Source organism: Danio aesculapii, chromosome 12, assembly GCF_903798145.1.
Source record: "Danio aesculapii chromosome 12, fDanAes4.1, whole genome shotgun sequence".
In the NCBI taxonomy this organism is placed as follows: domain Eukaryota; kingdom Metazoa; phylum Chordata; class Actinopteri; order Cypriniformes; family Danionidae; genus Danio; species Danio aesculapii.
The window spans coordinates 19,591,069-19,607,120 of NC_079446.1; the positions used below are offsets into that span (position 1 = coordinate 19,591,069).

Here is a 16,052-nt window from a genome sequence, read left to right on the forward strand (position 1 = left end):
TTCAAAATGAGTTAAAAAATAAAGATCCACAGTATATTGGTACTGGAAAAATACAGGGGTTTATCATATTTCAAACTGTTTGATATTATAATTTTGTATTTGACACACTGCTGTTCTAAAGTTCACCGGTAGGTGGCTTCACAAACTGGCCAGCTGATTTTGCATTATTTTACATATGAAATAAATGATATCGTTTAATGAACTGACATCACTAAACTTGTATGCAAACTTTTCTATAAATCATGTTTTGCCACAGGAAGTAACACATCAATTCTTTTCAGCATTTGTCACTTGCTCATTTCTGATCTTTTCGAATTTAGAGACTGACTGGCAAGCGCATCATTCATCTTTCACAAATTTCGCTTGATTGAACTTTTAAACATGAGAGCTTAAACGTGACCTGCTGTAACCAGTTTAGTTTTGGTCATTTAGTATCTGCAGTTGCATTTTAAACAAACATTTGGAATGAGGCAACTGAAGCATTTTAATATCTATAATATGAGGAAAGTTATTGCTGTGCTGCTGAACACTAATATGAAACTAGAGAGAGACAGAGTGAGAGAGAGAAAGAGAGAGAGATTTGTATTGTCAATGTATTTGCATTGATCAGTAGTGAATAAAAGTTAATCATATCTGAGTTTATTAAAGTCTGTGATTTATGAAATGTCCATCTCCAAATTTGTGGAAATGATCAGCATGAGCAAGTGGTTTTAAATCTTGACTGTTAAAATTACACCTATTATCTGACCGATTACATTAATTATGGAGGATAAATGATCTAATGTTAACATTACTGTGCATTTTTAATGCATATCTAACCATTAATCTAACCTAATCATTAACCAAGGCTAATAAATACTGATTATTACTTGAGCTTTACTTATGCTAGTGAGATCTAATGATTTAAATGTTTCACTATTTTTATTCTGTTACTTCAATTATAAATATATTTTTCATCAGAATAAATATTTGTTTGTAATTAAAGGGGTATTGATATATATTACTTTAATTTAATAATTTTTTATTGAAATGTTCAGATATGTTAAGGCTGGTTATTTGTGGGTATTAGTTAATTTAGCAACAGTTCAAATGAATACATTTTGCTCATTGAACAGGGCAAGGAGTTCTCATTAGCATTTAAATAACTGTAAGAAGAAAATGGCAGATGCATTATTCTGCTGAACACCTTTTGTAAGTCGTGTGGATACGGAACAAAATAAAAGTGATAAGAGATATTATTTTTTAGATGAGCTCTTTTATTCATGACACTATCTTTGTTAAAATGTCTTATAGTGTCACAATCAAATCAGTCCCGAGCTAGATAAAGCTCAAACTAACCTTACCTTTACTTATAAGTGGAAAAAATCGCTAAACTAAAAAGCAAATGTTCATTTTTTTTCATAGAAAACATCATTATTTTCATTTTTTTCATTAGGTACATCTACTACATCAAACAAAATCTTGGTCTCGGCACATCAACTACTTGGTAAAACCCAATCAATTTCTGTGTTTTGGAGTTTACCTGAACTGATCAATTGCATTTCCTGAAAAGCTTTGCTGTCTTCATTAACATCTGGATGGACTTTAATAATGCGGCTATGTTTTTTTATTGTTCAGCTCGTTTTTGTTAGCGTAACAGTCATTTCAAAGTTAATCAATGTGAAGAATTTTGCATGAGGACAAAAGATTTTGCCATGGAAATTTTGTGGTGAATTTTGTGGCTATTCAGCTACTTTAGATTTGACACAACCAACAGAAAGCAGCTCGGAAGCTTTATAGTGACCTTTTGTGAGCTGGGCCAGGATATAGAAAATTGCCACACAAACCTGTTTTGCTATCAAAATTTTGTTCTTTTGACCACCGTGAAGTTGACATGAAAATTGGAATTTCCCTTTTTCCTGTATTTTAACGTGAAACAGACTTTTAGAACAGGACTTAATTTTGACCATTGTGAAATGATTGGATCTTTGCTATCGTTGCTAATTGTTGTAATTTCACTAGTAAGCATCTGGTGGAGCCTAAGTACTAGTTCACAGAACAGAGCTGAATGTTGTTTGGCTATAGCTTTCTGAAGCTATCTGGTTTTGCTGGATGAGAAAACATTTTAAACTGGATGGCTAGTAGTTTGCCTTTGTTACCCATCTTCATGGACAAGGTTTTTTTTTTTAATTGTCAAAATGAATTACACTTTATTTTATTTATACATTATTTATATATATATATATATATATATATATATATATATATATATATATATATATATATATATATATATATATATATATATATATATATATATATATATATACTTTATTTTTGTATAAGTCAGAATTATTAACCCTCCTAAATATTTTTTCCCAAGTATCTGTTTAACAGGAAGATTGTTTTCAACACATTTCTAAACATAATAGTTTTAGAATTATTTTTTTTATCTTTGCCTTGTATGATGACAGTACAACATGTTTAACTAGATAGTTTTCAAGATATTCAGCTTAAAGTAATATTTAAAGCCGTAATTAGGCAAGTCATTCTAAAACGATCATTTGTTTTGTAGACAGTCGCAATAAATATTGCTTAAGGGGGCTAATATTGACCTTAAAGGTCCCTCACACTTTTCTATCCGAACCATTTCCCGGTTTGTTTGACAAATGTAAGTGCTCTGAGGCCCCGTTTACACTAATGCATTTTAAAACTAAGTTTTGCTACGGTTACGCCATCTGTCCACACAATGCCAGAGTTTTCGAGCGCCGAAAACGGAACGTTTTGGAAACGCTGAAGAGGCCGTTTTCATTCTAAAATGCTGCTGCTCCATCTCAGTGTAGATGGGGGAAAACGGAGACATCTGAAAACAGAGGCGTGGCTGCAGACATTCGCCTCTCTGATTGGGGCTTTTCCTCAATATTAAACCTACACACAGTTCAGTCCTGCATCCTCTCCTCTTAAGTTCAGACTTCGCAAGTTTGATATGGAAAACAGACTCCCGAGGTGACTCTTCAAAGGGAACAGTGTACTTTATAACCTTATTCACATCATCCTGGCTATGTTGATCACTTTCTTAACAATAAAATGAAAACATGAAATAAGGAACTGCTATTTTAATTTTGATATTAACTTAACAGATAGCAGAAATGTTGAGGCGTCGTGCTGCATATATGAGCGTCATCTTCACTGTATGCATATTTATAACAAAACGAGCCTATAACAGAACTGCCTCCTTTCATTTTCATTGAAAATAAGAAACACACCCTCTGTTTTGCTGAATATCAGTTTTAATAATCAATAATGGCCATTATAAAAGTATAATGTACAACAAGTTTATACATTATAGGAAATAAAGGCAAACAATCAGTCAATATACAGAGTGTACGTGGTTACATTAATTATTATCTTTGTGCTCAGCCAAAACACGTTACCTGAGAACAAGTAATAGATTCAAAAGACCAAAGTCGGGGAATATATCGTTAGATATAGACAACAAGATGAAATAAATATCACGTTTAACAAATATAGTGAGATTGGATTCATCCTTAATGAACAGTCCGATTAGCACAGTTCTCATCTGGCTATATGCTTTAGCGCATGCCAAAGTGTGTGTGTGGTGATGTGATGTGCGTTTTCAGTGGTTTGGTGTAGACGGAGAGTTGTTCAGAAACGCTGGGTCAAATGCTAGTGTGGACGCAGATCGTTTTCATTCTAAAACGCCGTTTTAAAATGAAAATGCATTAGTGTAATCGGGGCCTGAATCTGGCCCAGGCGTGGTTCAGTTGCTCGGCCCTGGTCCAGTTGGAAGAGGTGTGCTAGAGCGCAGTTCGGTTTGGCTTTGGCACGGTACGCTTCTAATGTGTGTGCAAACTGCGCCTGAGCCCGAAACCAAAGACGTAACGTCACTTTTAAAGAACTGTTTCATATGGATTTAATAATCATTCTTACTTTTCAATGAACACGATCTGTCATAGTTTATTTAAAGATGCAAACCCCTTGCTGCACCTTCCGCAAACCTCCTAACACCTGCAGCACAAGGACTTTTATGATCATTTATGAGCATCAAAAGTGGTGGATCTGTTCCGTAAAATATTTGACTATTGCATCTCAAACAACTAAAAATAATACAAATCAATATATTCAAAGCAATCTCCACTGTGCTGAGCGAGAGCGCTGCTCTTCTGTTAAACTGAACAGTCACATCATCAATTACGTAAGCGTGCTCAGGTTTGGAAGACAAAATGCAGTGTGAGTGCAGGCCTTCGTGGGAGAGGGGAGGGGTGGGGGCAAGCACGCTTTGGCATGGTTCAGGGGAACTGTACCTAATGTGAGCCCACCCTATAAAGTCTTTGAAAGAAATATAAATTGCTTTTATTCTAGCCGAAATAAAACAAATTAGACTTTCTCCAGAAGAACAAAATATTATAGGAAAAACTGAAAAAAATCCTTCTTCTGTTAAACGCCACTTGGGAAATATTTGAAAAAGAAAGAAAATTCACAGGAGGGCTAATCATTTTACTTCAACTGTATATAATTTTCACATTTTCTTCACTCTCACAGAATAGTGTGTGTGTGTGGCTACATGTCATTGCTGCTGTCAAATTGACTTCATCTATACAAAATCTAGTTTGCCTTGTCGACTCACCTGCTGATTTTGCTGTTAGCCGGACTCTCTTAATCCAAATAACGCTGCTCTCATTACGGCGAGAATGACTGCAGTGCTGTCACACTAAGCAATGCATTCCAAACAGTGTAAGGAATGGGCTGCTAGCTGCAGCATTCGCTTAAGCCTGATTAATGGAGCTGCCTCAACTGAGCTCAAGTCATTAAAGTACCATTGGATTTAATAAGTCTCTCTCTTTTTCTCTCTCTCTCTCTCTCACTCTCTCTCTCTCACACACACACACACACAGCTATCACTTGAACCTGTTCTGTTCCCTTTATCATTTCTTTGGCACACTCTAAGCCACTGGCTCTCACCTGGGAGTCTTAGATTGAGCTACAGAGATGTCTACAGGAGATATACTGTGTTGTCAGTGTTGTTGATTCTTGATGTATAAAATTTCTTGGTCAGAAAACTACACACTGCCTGAGCCAGACAAGTAAAACCCATCATTTTGCGGCATGTAGGATCGTTGGAACATGGAAAAAAGTAATATTCTTTGAGGAATGCGAATTATTCTTCAGGAATTTGAAATGTAATCATTGTTATTGTATTGTCAGGGTCTGGAGGTGATTGAGTCCACTAACCTGAAGTACTTCACCAAGGAGATGACCGCCGAGTTCTACGCTCTCAAGGGCATGTTCCTAGCACAGATCAATAAGTAAGAGTTGATCCCTGGCTTTGTTCATCTTCTCTCCTTTTCTGCCTGTCACTTTGATTCTTCTCTTGATCATCCTCGTTCGCTGTTTCTTTGTCTTTAATTGACACAGCTCTCGTTGTCTTTTGTTTTGCACACACATCTGATTCTCACTGACAATAAAGAATTGGGAACGGCGAGATCATTAAGAGCTCGGTTTTTAAAATGAACAATTTTGACAAAGAATCATTATGGAGAAGAAGGATAAACATCTGTGTGCGCGTCTATGTGTTTGTACAGCTAATATGAAACTTTGGGCCAATAATGAGGTCAGAACAGTCGTTAACAGTCAATATGAGAGTATGATGAGTAATTAACCTTTTATAGCATGTCTGCAGTGGAGGATAATGACACTGAACTCATGATGAGCGATTATCTCCTGTCATACTGCTATTGACTGGCATTTTCAGAATTTACCCAGCTTTTACTGATGAAAAACTCACATAAGGATTGGTTGGGTTGTATTTTGACTGCCTGTGATATATTAACAAACACATATGATTCTTATAAGGATCCACATGGTCAAGTTATTGTCAATATACAGTAAAAGACATTATTGCATTATATTAAAGTTTCCTCATTTAGTTTTGGAGGCCTAAAAAACACTTCAGATTTCAGGATTTATTTATATATTATTATTATTATTATTATTATTATTATTATTATTTATACTACAGTATCACCTAATTTCTTTTCTTCTGTAAAAAGTGTCTCAAACAATTCTCTAAACAGTTCTTGCTAGCAGGGATACAGTTGCATCCTGAAGTTATTTAATTATTATTATTAATTAATAATAATAATTAAATAAATATTAAATAATTTATTAAATAAATTATTAAATAATAATATTAATTAATTATTGAATTATCTAATAAATGTATTTTATTAACGTCTACCTCCACCCCAACCCTCAAAGTAACATAAAAGTAGAAATATTGTACAGTGTCACCAAAATTATTCTATATTGATGTCCGTGTTTACAGTTGTATCACTTCTAGAGCTCCCTAAAGCCGTCCTTTCCAAGAGGCTTCTCTGCCCTGATGTGTTTTCAGTGGTCCACCACTTACAGTACAGTATGGTTGCTCTCACACTAGCACTTTTGCTCCGCACCCGGGTTCGTTTGACGTCAAAGTTCAGTATGTTTAGCTAGTGTGAACGGTGTCTTCTGAACTCGGGTGCGCACCCGTGAATCATATCCGAGTACACCTGAAGAGGTGGTCTGGGGTACAGTTCACTCCTGGTATGAATGCAATCGTACCAAATAACGGAAATGAACCGCCAATCGTTTTCATAACGTTCATTCATGTGTGTGTGTGTGTGTGTCTGTGTATCACACACTGCACTTTGGTCACAAGCGGGACTGAGCCGGGGCAAACACGGTGATAATGTTTGCATGTCTCCTCTAAAAACAGCTTCTGCAGACATTGTGTGATGTTCTGAACGTTTATACCATCTGCAGATAGACGTGGGTCGCTTTCTGTATGTCCAAAACCAGAAGATTCAGTAAAAGCAGAACGATTGTGATGTGCGAACGTCTTTCCGTTTTGGTGCTTTGCTTTCATGGCCGTCACCTAGCAACAGCCGTAAACACAACAGCAGCTTGATGATGCAAGCATACTGGGGTTCAGAAGGAAAAAACACAGTGTGAACACAAACCAGTGTTCAAAGTTGGTAAGGGGGGACAATCGAACTTGGGGACGGTCCAGGCAATTGAACTAAATGTGAAACATTTACAGTACATCAATGATGAAAGGCCCATTGACATGTCTTCATTTTAAGAAGCTTCTTTAACCTCAACGACTGTATATGGTAAATACCTAGGATATTGATGGAGACAAAACAATCCAAATTATCCGGTAGAGACCATTGGCTGGTATTATGCAAATATTATGCATGATTTATCGAAGGTGATGTTCATGGGTATTTTGCAAGTAAAGCAGATTGTTGTTATATCTCCAACATGTTCGTTCAGATGCAGCGACGTTTACTACACAGAGTTGTAGTACACCTATAAGCTACACAAAACTGTCTAAATAGTTTTAGTATTTAATTGGACAATTAAGATATCAAGATAATTATTCTGTGATAATGTTTGGGAAGCTTCTCAGTGAACTACGGCTCTGTTTAGTAAAGGCTGCTCAATCTAAATGCATGTGAAAATAGCACATGTAATGTTTTTACTTCTAACTTGCTTGATCTTTTCAGTCAAGTGTTTGAAGTAAGTCCTCCTGAGAGATGATTGCTGTTTCCATACAATGAGTCAAAAAGAACAGTCGTCACTTCCTGATAAAATGGCACCAAAAATCAAAAATGGCTTTTGGAGTCACAAGAAAGTTCTGGGAGGTTTTAATACTTAATGACTAAAACCAAATGCTTAATGACGAAAACAACATTTCAGATGTTTTACAATGTGGTCAGTCTGCTCATTTGTCTGTTAAACCTCTCCATCTCATGACCTGTTAAAACTGTCACGTTCGATGAGGGGAAAAAAGGGGCGAGGACCCAAGTTCAGGGTAAAGTAGAATTTATTTAAAAATAAAACAAAAGAACAACAAAAACCACCCCGAGGGGGAAAACACTAAACTATAACACAAACTTGGTTGGGCTGGCAAGACAAGGCTAGAGCAGGAACACAGGGGAAGTATAGATGACGAACTGGCACAGGACAGCAGACATGAGGACAATATAAGCAGGAGTAAATTAACACACACAGATGAACATAATTAACTAATAATGGGTTAACAAGGAGGGTGGGACTAGACGATAGACGGGAGAATACTTGACACAAAGAGACAACACAAGCCAGGTGCTCACATTAAACAGGACAAGAACACGCAGCCAATGAGAGAACTCATTAACCGCATGTTCTTATGACTAGACAAACACTGAAGCACACAACAAAAGCACGCGACCAATGTAAACACAGAGCCACGTGCTTTGACAGACGCAAGACACGAGCACACGATAAAGGAAAACACTTTACCGTGGGTTCACATAAATGCAACACGCATGTTTCATCTCCGCGCCAACCAAAACCGAAACCAACTAGACGGAGACGCTGAGAATGAAACAGCGCGATGCTGATGAAACAACACAAACACGAGTACAAGAGCGCGCGTCCCAAGCGCACACGGTCCGCGCGCACATATGACGACGCGCACCCAGACAATGACAGTGCTCAACCCAAGAAAACTCGAGCCGAGCACTAACAGGACAGGACAAGTCAGAGCTAGTGTCTGGACTCTGCCACAAAACAAGAATTAACAAGACCAGAGTGGCAGAACCCTGACAAAAACAAAATCACATGACTTTATCTGGCAATTATTCTGTAAATGTGTTTCCATTGTAGTTTATGCATATTTTTAATAAAAGTCATTTTAAAAAAAATTGTTTATCGTACTAAACGTAAAAAAAAAAAAAACTTTATGCACATTTTATTTCTATTAAGCATTGTTTTATGCAATAGTTCACAATACGCATAAAATAGGTGGATGGAAACATGGATAATAAAGCATCTTTTGTTAATTCAACAATTTATAGGGGTTTAACTATGGAACCTATGGCGCCTTCTGGCCTTTAAACGAGGCCTACCCCATTAGCCCTGCTCCTTACCCCCACCCCTCGTTTTGCGCGTTCATGTGAAGGGGTAGGTTTCCCAATTCTCTTTAGCTTGAAGGCGTAGGGCTAAGAGGAAGGGCTAGATACCCCTTAAAACTGAGATTTTTCAGGACCACACACACGAAACCAAGGGGTAAGAATTTCCCCGAACACACCATCTACAACGGCTGCAGGGCTGTAAGGAGATGCACAAGTTAGTATTCTTTGTCATCATTACAATTTTTTTACAACAAACAAGCACATTTTAATACATAATTGTAATTCATAACCACATTCATGTTTTACCAGCATGGTTTAAAAAAAAAAAAACGCTAAAATAAAAAACGCTAAATTTCGCCATCCATAATCCATAATAATAACAACTCCTGTATAGTAGTCCCACAACATACTTTCACATCTGTCACTCGATGACACTTGAATACCCTGTCAGAGAAGTCTAGTGGCTGGGAATGACCTTTTTACAGTGCTGGCATAATGTTATGTTGTTTTCGTGTGTTTACAGATGAATATGGCCACAGAGTAAATACATAGTACAGTTATGATAACATGATATCGTTGCTTTCAATGATTTCCTGAAGATAAATACCAAAAAATAACACAACTGCAATAACTACAGCAGTCGTGATCATCGACCTCATATGAAGCGAGAGATCGTGATGACATATGATGATGTATGCAGGTGCTCTAGTGGTGTCCCATTTCTTAGAGGTAAATTTTGAAGCCCTTCCTCTTCACACTCTGTTTCAAGGGGAAGGGGAGGAAGGGGTAGGGATACAAAAATAGAATTTATTAGCGATGACAGAAATGTGCATCCCTGACAAAATATGCATAACATTCACAGCATTTGCTAAATCACATTTGCTATTTAATTTCAATTAATTGCCCTAAGTGGCTCCACATACAGCAGAACAGTATTGGAAGTCAAACTGGGATACATGTTTTGTAATTTCAGAATCAGCTCTGTTATTTGGCAGGCTGTATTTGTTGTGCGCTTGTAGACATTTTTCATTCTTAAACAGCTACGTTACACTGTGATAAGATGTGTTCAAAATAGCATAATGGGGCACTTCAAAAATGAAAATATGCAGAGTAATACAGAGCATCGTGTGATTATCTGTTAAACAGGTATTGATAATGACCTTCTTTTTTGCACCATCATTGCTCTGTATAGACCCTGCTCCTTTCTTTATCACGGGTGAATTGATGTCGAGCCCAGAGCCCTGCACAGGGTTGGAATAGCTTATTAAATACACATTGTGAATAATTAACTCAATAGCAATTTGTGAAATCTCTGTGATCAGCAGAAGTTTCCCACAGCCTCAGCAGGGCCTAATGTAATCATTACATTTTCGCTCTCTATGAATATTAACGTAGGGATTTGAAAAAGCAGCAGAGCTGTCAGAGGAAGATGTTTGACACTTGACTGGGCGTGGGGACTTGTGCTCTCCAGGCCCGGTTCTCGGCAAAGGCCACAAGCAGAAACATATTATACATGTCCAGGACTGATGAGACGCTTCAGTGGATTTGGCATCCCCAGAGTCCCATTGCAATCAAGTGTAATTCTGTTGCTTGCCACATACTCATTAAAAATCCCCATTATATGTGATTGGTTTAGTAGGTGTGTCATAGGGTGACATTTAGAGATGGTGATGGTAAGGACTGAGGCTTCAAGCTCAGTTTATGAGTCCCATCCTGTGCTTTCAGTCCCTTATAAAGCCCTTTACAAGTCTTTCTCAACTTCTGTTCTTAAACTGCTTCTATAAAGGGTCCTAGAAAAGGATAAATTCTTAAAGCTCTAAAATGGCTGATGAAACCAAATATTGGACCCGGTCAGCTTATTTTGGTTAGGTGCTGGCCAACTGGATAGTTTCTTGCAATTTTTTTTTTCAGCAGATACTCTTCAAAATGTAAAAAGGCCATGAAAACTGAGGTTACACTTTATAATGAACTTTAATTAGTTACCATTAGTTAATGTATTTACTAAAGTAAAGAAAGAACGAATAATGCTTGTACAGCATTTATTAATCTTAGTTCATAAAATATTATTAATGTTGATAAAATCCAAATTCACACTTGTTAACATTAGTTAATGTGCTGTGAGTTAATGGGGACGATCAATGAACGTCTTTATTATCATTAACTAACATTAGCAAAGTTGAATAAATATTGTAATGTATTGTTTGTTAGTAAATACATGAACTAATGCAACCTTATTGTAAAGTGTTACCTCAGATGAAGAGTTTAGATGCTAAACCCTCTTAACTGATAAATAAAATAGCTTTTTTTTATTTTTATAAATGTCACTTTAGACAGTTCTTTGGTTTTTAACAAGGTAGATTTTCTTTTGTGTCAAAATCAGCTAAATCCACTTGTGCTTTTTTTTTTTTGCAAAAACCTCTAAATCCTCCTATTGGGACAAGACATTGTAGTTAGTTGAAAAATCACTATTATTAGAAATTATTTTGCGATGCGATTAGACATAATTTTACCAAACATAAAGCACATTACAAAACCACCTGAAATTAAAAACACATAATAAATGTACAGTTTAATATAAGAACAATGTAAACCAAGCAGGTTAGATTTAAATAATATAAAGTGTACAGTGCAAAAAAAAAAAAAAAAACAGCATGTACACATTAAAATAAAGTGAATAAAAACATATTCCCTATGCCCACAGCTATAATAACATCCTATGAGCAAAACATTAAGAAACATCAATATCTGTGCAATGTCTCTTTATATAAAAAGCTTATCTGATGTATATTATAAAGTAATACAAAAAATAATGTATATTTGTATATATTATATTTATGTTTAAAAATAACTTACATTGGCAAATAAAACACAGTTAGTCATACTATGCAAAAAATAGATGTCTCTCTGAGACTTTTAGAAGCTGTCATTCATTCATCCTCACCATATTTAAGGTCTCTATCGTAACATCTCTTTTTCGTCTCTTCTGTTTATATAACATGTCATAGCATGATGTCTGTGTGAAAAGAACGGCATCTTGTTTAACTTTTATGAAATATAGTTGCTGTTTAATGTATAGTAAATCAGACTCATTCAAAGAGTCGCTGCGCAAAAAAACATTGTTAATGCATGTTACACCTCCGACTGTACAATATGTTTTCTTTTTCTTACAATGCACACAGGGTTTTGAGGTAAGGGATGCTTTAATTTTCCAATCATTGCCAATCAGACAGGCTTATGCAGCTCATCAAAGTACATCTTTAAAAATCTAAATTTGAATCTGAATGAAACAGTCTCTTGATAAAAGCTGGCTATTAGCGCGCTGCTACATTAAAAACATATGATTCGATTCGTGCCTTCTTATTGGTTCTCGGGACATAACGGCTTTTGCTGTCAAAGGCAAGTGGTGTTTAGAATCTTTTGCCAACAAACTGTTAATTCCAAATGGGCGGATGCTGCGATTTAGAAGATTTCAAGCTAAAAAACTGTTTGATTGTATACTACGTGTCTAAAGCATTTGCTTAATGTCATTACCTATTTTTTGACGGAATTGGCATTTAGCGGCTTTTGCATCTGAACTCTTCAGATATTCAGTTATGACCAGTACGGACAAAAAATTTGCTCACTCAAGCAAGCTTGAGATTAATCTTCCAGATTTCTTATATTCTTTACTTAAGATTTGTAAAGACTCTGATGCTCAGAACTGACAAATTTCTCTGCTCGTTTGATTTGAGTTGTGTTTTTTTTCTTCCTCCAGGTCAGAGGAGGCAAACAAGGCCTTCTCTGCTGCTGTTCAAATGCATGATGTTTTGGTCAAAGCCTGGGCTATGTGGGGCGACTACCTGGAGAATATCTTTGTCAAAGATCGTCAGCCACACCTCGGTGTCTCTGCCATCACTTGTTACCTACACGCGTGCCGCCATCAGAATGAGAGCAAGTCTCGCAAATACCTGGCCAAGGTAAGAACTCCACTTTCTTGCTGGCCTAATCCAGGTTTATCTACAACTGAGAATTTTCTTTTCTTCTTGTCCACTAAATTACATTAATTTTTTTACAGAAGACAAAAAGTAATCTATATCTGACAGAGTAAATTCACTTTAAATCATAGGTCTCAATCTGGATTCCTGGAGGGTCGCAGCTCTGCAGTTTTGCTTCCACCCTAATCAAACGCACCTGATCCAACTAATCAAGCTGTTCAAGACTACTAGAGACTAGTATACAGGTGTGAGTTGGATGTGGTTGGAGCTAAACTGTGCTGCGGCCCTCCAGGAATTGAGTTTGAGACCATTGCTTTAAACTGAAATGTGTCATTGTTCTTTGATATCTTGCGATTGAGATCCACCAATGGGAAGAGACATCTTCTCAAACTTGCACAGAATCATCCAATTTCTCCAAGTCTTGATTTAGTTTTAGATTAGGTTTTTCCCCTTTATACTATTTGGTGCAACTTTTAGTAAATAAGTGAAATAAAATAAGTGAAAATGTCTTATCAAAGTCTAGGGTTATTTATATTTACTGGTATTTTTCTTTAATGTAGCATTTTATTTTAAACGATTATATCAGTTATAGTCTCAGATTCAGAAGGTTCTTCACATGTTGTAAGCAGCAGCATTGGCATTGATGTCACATAGAAGCTAACACTAACAGTCACATGATAACAGATCCTCGCCATGGACGTTTTCACAGTGTGTAAATGCGGCACCATGTTTCAAGCCGATCCATACATGTGGAAATCCAGAGCGAGAATGCTGAGGTTAAAGCAGCTCTCCAGAGTAGAGCTGTCACACTTCTCTATTTTTCCAACTGTCCAGCAGTGGAAGTGTAAACTCATTGATCTGCTGGAGCATCAACAGTGATCGCTTCCCTGCTCTTGGGTTGACTATCAGTCGCTTTTAAGTTGTCAACAAGTGTCTCACCAGTCTGAAGTCAAAACTGAAAATCAGTCTCTATAAAATAATAGTACAAAAATACACATACAAATAAATTAAAACATATGTCATTGTAATTTGTGCTTTTGTGAAATAATAAATACAGGTAAACTGAAACGCCTGGTTTTAGGCCACAATATTTCAGTAGTATGGTGCAGGGCCTCCTTTTGTGGCCAATTCCGCAACAATTTGTCGATTTGAAAATGACAGATACAAGTCCTGCACAGTGGCCAGAGGGATTTTGAGCTATTCTTCTTGCAGAGCAGTGGCAAGGTCACTATGTGATGCTGGTGGAGGAAAATGTTTCCTGACTCACTCCTAAGTGGCTCAATAATATTTAGATCTGGTGACTGCAGGCCATGGGAGATGTTCGACTTGACTTTTGTTCATCAAACCCCTCTGTCACCAGGCTTGCTGTGTATTCAGTGCTTTCCCACAGGTTTGAAATATACTTTCGGTTGTAGCTGGATTGAAACACCTTTTACCCACGGCACATGGACTTTTGAGGAGATTTAAAAATCCCGGACCTACGCATTTTTAAGTTCCAAAAAGGCGCAACTCTGTGGGTCTCTGCAGAGCACGTGAGATTGACAGTTCTTGCGTAAGACAATAAGTGGGAAACTTGTAGGGCGAGAGGAGATTTTCCACTAGTTAATCGATTAAGGATGTTTGGCTATTGGGTGTATACAAAAAATAGTGTAAAAGAGTGATGATAATAAAAAATAAATGTCACCACCTTCAGGATACAATGTTTGTAGGGTGCACATGGTCCCCCAGAATGATTTGGTGGTTCTTGGCAGTGGCGACCTAGGGAATTCCATGATTTTGCAGCCCAAACCATCACTGATCCACCCCCATGCTTCACTATAGGTATGCAAGTCTGGGTTTTACGCTTCATTGGGGCTTCTTCAAACTGTAACTCTCTCGGATATGGGAAAGACAGTGAAGGTGGACACATCATTGAACAATACAAGTTTCACATTGTCCAAGAATTTTGCTGCTGGCAACATTTAAATTGACTTTTGGCATTGGCACATTTGACCAAATGTTTGGCTATAGCAGCCTGGCCATGTATATTGGCCATAGAGCTCCTAACGAACAGTTTTGGTGGAAACTGGAGAGTTGAGGTGCACATTTATTTTGATTCATTTTAGATAATTTTTTTTTTATTTGAGAAAATGACTAAATGTATAATTTTGTTTGTATTTGCTATGAATCACAGTATCAGCAGATCAAATTCGTAAATTGAATTCAGACAAGACAATTGCAATCTGTGGATCCCTATAATAAACATGTTTTGTTATAGCTTTTGATAATGTTGGTAACGCCTAACCCAAAACCGAGACTACAGAACAAAGCAATAAAAGATCCATTTGCATGAGCATTTGCATAAGTGCTGATCTGTGAGCAGAGGAGAGCAAGACCTAGTGATCAATAGCCTACAGTATCATACAGTGTTATCTAGACAACAACATGTGCTTAGTGATTTACTCGTCAAAAACAGACCAAAATGGTTGACAGAGATGCACAGAGCATGTCATAAGGGGATACCATCTTATTTTTGAGAAGCCTGTAATTAGTTTTACCATTAAACCTATTTACCCTAACGCACAGGCAAACTCACCGCTCATTTGTGGTCCAGTAAACCCATTCTGCTTTGATGGCTTTGTTAAATGGGGGGGGGGGGCATATCCATCACCACGCGCCATTTCTGAATTAATGCAGCTGCAGAGACGAGATGCCCTCCATTCAGACTGATGAACCTCCAATGATGGATGTAATTATATTATTAGACCTGATGATAGGCTTTGTATGGATACTATATACATGGCGGTCTGCTCTCTGTCGAGAGTACTGTACACTAGATCAAACAGCTCCATTTAGCCCCCTCCCCCCTCCCCCCACCCCCGTCGTGGTTTTGAACACTGTAGCTTATGTCTAGAGTGCTGGTGGCCACTGAAGCTTTCGAAACGGTGGCGTAGTTTACACGTGATTAATGAGAGTAGCTGCTTGCTGATTATCCGTAATTATCCGTAAGCCGTGTGGCCTGGGCCGTCCAGCGTTTAATGTCTCCATCAGGCCTCCAGCGTCTGTACCAGAGCCACACCAACAATAGCGGGGACGAGCAGCAGCTGATGGTGGGAATAAGGCGGTTGGGATGATTTTACAAGCCATTAAGTCCTTGAGT

At 37.3% G+C, this 16,052-nt stretch overlaps 1 protein-coding gene across 2 annotated transcripts in view; it reads left to right on the plus strand.

Annotated features, from left to right (window-relative positions):
• The window catches only part of trrap (transformation/transcription domain-associated protein), a 185,343-nt gene that overhangs the window by 134,059 nt on the left and 35,232 nt on the right, over positions 1 to 16,052 (plus strand). For both annotated transcript variants that reach the window (XM_056469966.1, XM_056469967.1), the window contains exons 60-61: positions 5,206 to 5,306; positions 12,694 to 12,895. In XM_056469966.1, the coding sequence (XP_056325941.1) occupies positions 5,206 to 5,306; positions 12,694 to 12,895 (303 nt within the window). The remainder of the gene's footprint in view (positions 1 to 5,205; positions 5,307 to 12,693; positions 12,896 to 16,052) is intronic.